Source organism: Macrobrachium nipponense, chromosome 40 (genome assembly GCF_015104395.2).
Source record: "Macrobrachium nipponense isolate FS-2020 chromosome 40, ASM1510439v2, whole genome shotgun sequence".
Classification (NCBI taxonomy): Eukaryota; Metazoa; Arthropoda; class Malacostraca; order Decapoda; family Palaemonidae; genus Macrobrachium; species Macrobrachium nipponense.
In genome coordinates this window covers 6984760-6987924 of record NC_061101.1, presented here as the reverse complement: position 1 = coordinate 6987924, position 3165 = coordinate 6984760, and the positions used below count along the sequence as shown (strand labels likewise).

At 34.9% G+C, this 3165-nt stretch overlaps 1 protein-coding gene across 1 annotated transcript in view; it reads right to left on the bottom strand.

The window, feature by feature from the left end:
* Positions 1–2930: 2930 nt before the first annotated feature.
* Positions 2931–3165, bottom strand: part of LOC135211819 (glutamate receptor ionotropic, kainate 2-like) — a 4147-nt gene continuing 3912 nt past the window's right edge. The window contains exon 6 of the mRNA XM_064245028.1: positions 2931–3038. Coding sequence (XP_064101098.1) covers positions 2931–3038 — 108 coding nt within the window. The remainder of the gene's footprint in view (positions 3039–3165) is intronic.

Below are 3165 nucleotides of genomic sequence, written 5' to 3'. Positions count from 1 at the left end.
TCCACCTCTTTCTCTCCATTCTAACAGGTAATGAAAATGAGAGAGTCGCATCATAACATTAACATTTATTAACAATGAATAAATAATTAATCAATCAAGTAACCCAGTCTTGCAGACTAACTCAAAAAACCCCGAACAGTAAAATGTCTAGTCACCAAAAAGTCTACACCCCTCTGGGAACTCCCTGTCCCTCCATTGCCAGTTCTGCCAGAATCGTCTGTTTCAAAGACACAGAACACATCCCGGTAAGTACACACACAAGATTAACAGACAGAGGTTAAATATTGGACATCATCATAAAAAATGTCAAACAGATAATAAGCCAGCCTTCAGCTAAAACACTTCAGCACTCACCCAAGCAACCGGAACACCACAAACACTATGTCACAAAAACTCCCCGGTGAGCACCACGGCATCTTGCCTTTGTCTCTAAGACCCTCTATCAAAATCGCCCCATAGACTTGCGTATGAAACTATTAAAGGGAAGAGGCACACACACACATACGAACACACAGTTCGTTAACGCCTCACAATTCTAGCTGCATCCAGTTTCACAAAGGCACTTTGAGAAGAGTTAATAAGCTCAGTACATTGACTTGTCTAACTAGGCATTTTTATCTCACGCCATCCCTAGAATCTCATTGTTCAGCTACTCTCAGGTCGTCGCCTCTCACTGTTCTCCACATTCCATAGGTCACAGAGAACACATGGACAATATATTATTAATCAAAAACCCTGGGCGTTTCACATGTCTTCTTTTGTGATAGACTCTTGTCAGTCATCGTCAGTTTGGAATTGTAATTAAGGGGAAAAATCAAAATCTTAGATTAATGGTTATCGCAACTATGGAAAGAAATAATGTTTTTAAATCAAATCTCTATTTTATTGTTGATGATGTTTCCAGCTGTATTCATTCAGCACACGAAAATACATTAAAGCACAACAATACCTGAAGATTTGAGAAAAAAAACCTGATTAGTCCTGAGATTGTTGGAAAAGTTATAGATGGATAGATAGAATTTTTAAGGATTACTTCCATTAATATCGCTGTTATAAATTCTTATAAGTATTTCTTAAAAGAAAATATTTCTCCAAACAATTTACAAAATATTAAATTATTTAGTTGTATTATTTGAGAAACCTTTATAATGTAGAGCATTATTATGAGTCTAGGACTTCGAAGCCTCACATCGCTACTCAAGGTATGGAAATGTATATTAATCGTTTTTTTTTTTTTCTCTGCACGTATAACCTTCGTTCACTAATGGGCTGCATTTTCTTCCATTTCATTATCGAAACGAACTTTACCAGATCAAAGTCCTGAATGATATCATGGAACTATGATAGCTAATCATTCCGTAGTATTGTAGTTAAACAAAAAGATATCTCAATCTGAAAACTGTCCTTTTTCGAAAGACCATGCAACTCATTTGAATAAAAGATCGTACAGACATTTTATTGCAACTGAAATGATAGATACAAAGACAACTCAAGTGTCTCTTGTGAATCATATTTTCCCCTCTCATAAAATAATGAAATTTCAAGGTCACGTCACAAATTCCCACTGCTTATGAAATGGGACGTTTAGAATTATAATGGTTGCTCGTCTAATGAAGCCATTAAGAAAGAAAAGAGGTCATTTACCCCCCTCCTAAGTAGAATTAACGAGTTCATTAACCTCAAAACGCTGTCGTGTAAACTCCATTTAATGGAACTTTCACGCGATGTATTTTCTACGCAGCGTTCTGGATCAGGTCTTCTTTTTTATGCTGCCTAATAAAACATGTATCTCGTTTTTTATTTTGTTTTTTTTATTACAAGGACCTGTCAGACTCCATTCTTGGCACGTGACCAAACCATCATAAAACGTTTCGAATCGTCCTTTCACCGAAATTTCTATTACATACGAATTTATCTACATAGCTTTTATCTCTCCTCTCTCTCTCTCGTTTGCATTCAGTGTTCATATTTCAATTCCATCCAGGTGAATTGGTTCGCCAAACCCTTCTCGACTTCTGTTATTGTTTCATTAAACACAACGTTTCCAGCTAATTTTTTATTTTATTTTTTTACTGACTGCCCATCTCGAATCATCAGCTACGTAACTCACGTCTGCAGTGAGGAACCAGATATTAAGCGAAGAACTACGCGAAGAGATCAATTACATTTGATTCAGCAGGAAAATGTATGAGCACAAAAAACAATAATAATATAAAAAAAAATCCCTGACGGATCAGCCTCCAATACCTCAATGAGCCAATTATTATTGTTCATGCAAAGCCCTCGACCTCCAGGAAATGTCAATATCAAATTTGTTCAAAGGGATTATTGCCGAGGATTAGATTGTTTTTTCGAAAAAAATTTTCGATATACATTGACATCCATGAATTCAATAAAATCTCGGTTTCTGGTTTGTGCTTCAGTTTTGAGCCGACTGATTTAATTGAGTAGTTTTGGTGGTTAGCACTTTTCTTTGAGGTTAATGAACTTATTAACCTCTTTTCTTTGCTAAATAAGTTATTCACGTATTTCACCTGTCAACACATCAGAAATAGATCACTTACTAGTAAAAAAAAAACGCGAAGGAAGATTGTCGTTGTGATTACTTTTGGGAAGAAGAATAACATGACCTCGTATGGAAATATTTTATTTTTAATTGCACACTGTAAACTTATATATCATTGAGTTATGCCCTTATGATATTCAGAGGATTAAACTCATGATAAAACCTCAAGGATAATATTTTTAACAAGAGCAGAAATGGCTTAGGATTCAATACAAATGAGTATACTACTGATAAATAATGCTTAGAGCCTAGGGACTAGATAGATAAATTCCCGTTGCCATTTTCCTACCGATTTAAAATTTATCTTAAGTCCATAGAAATAAGACAAGAAGGTATTATGTAGGCATTTTAAAAATTATGTTCATTAGTAACTACGTTTCTCCTCCCTGTGATTCCAACAGTCATTAATGTTTTCTGCCATCAGTACCACCGCTGCAGATACGTAACCAATTACCAGAAGAAAGAAAGCAGCCTGAAAACAAAATTCAATTTGGTTAGGTAAAAAGCAGTGCTTGTATTAGGCCACTTCAGAAATGATATAGGTAATATATATGAATTTTTATATATAACTTACAAAACCCTTTATAAACTATATGTAA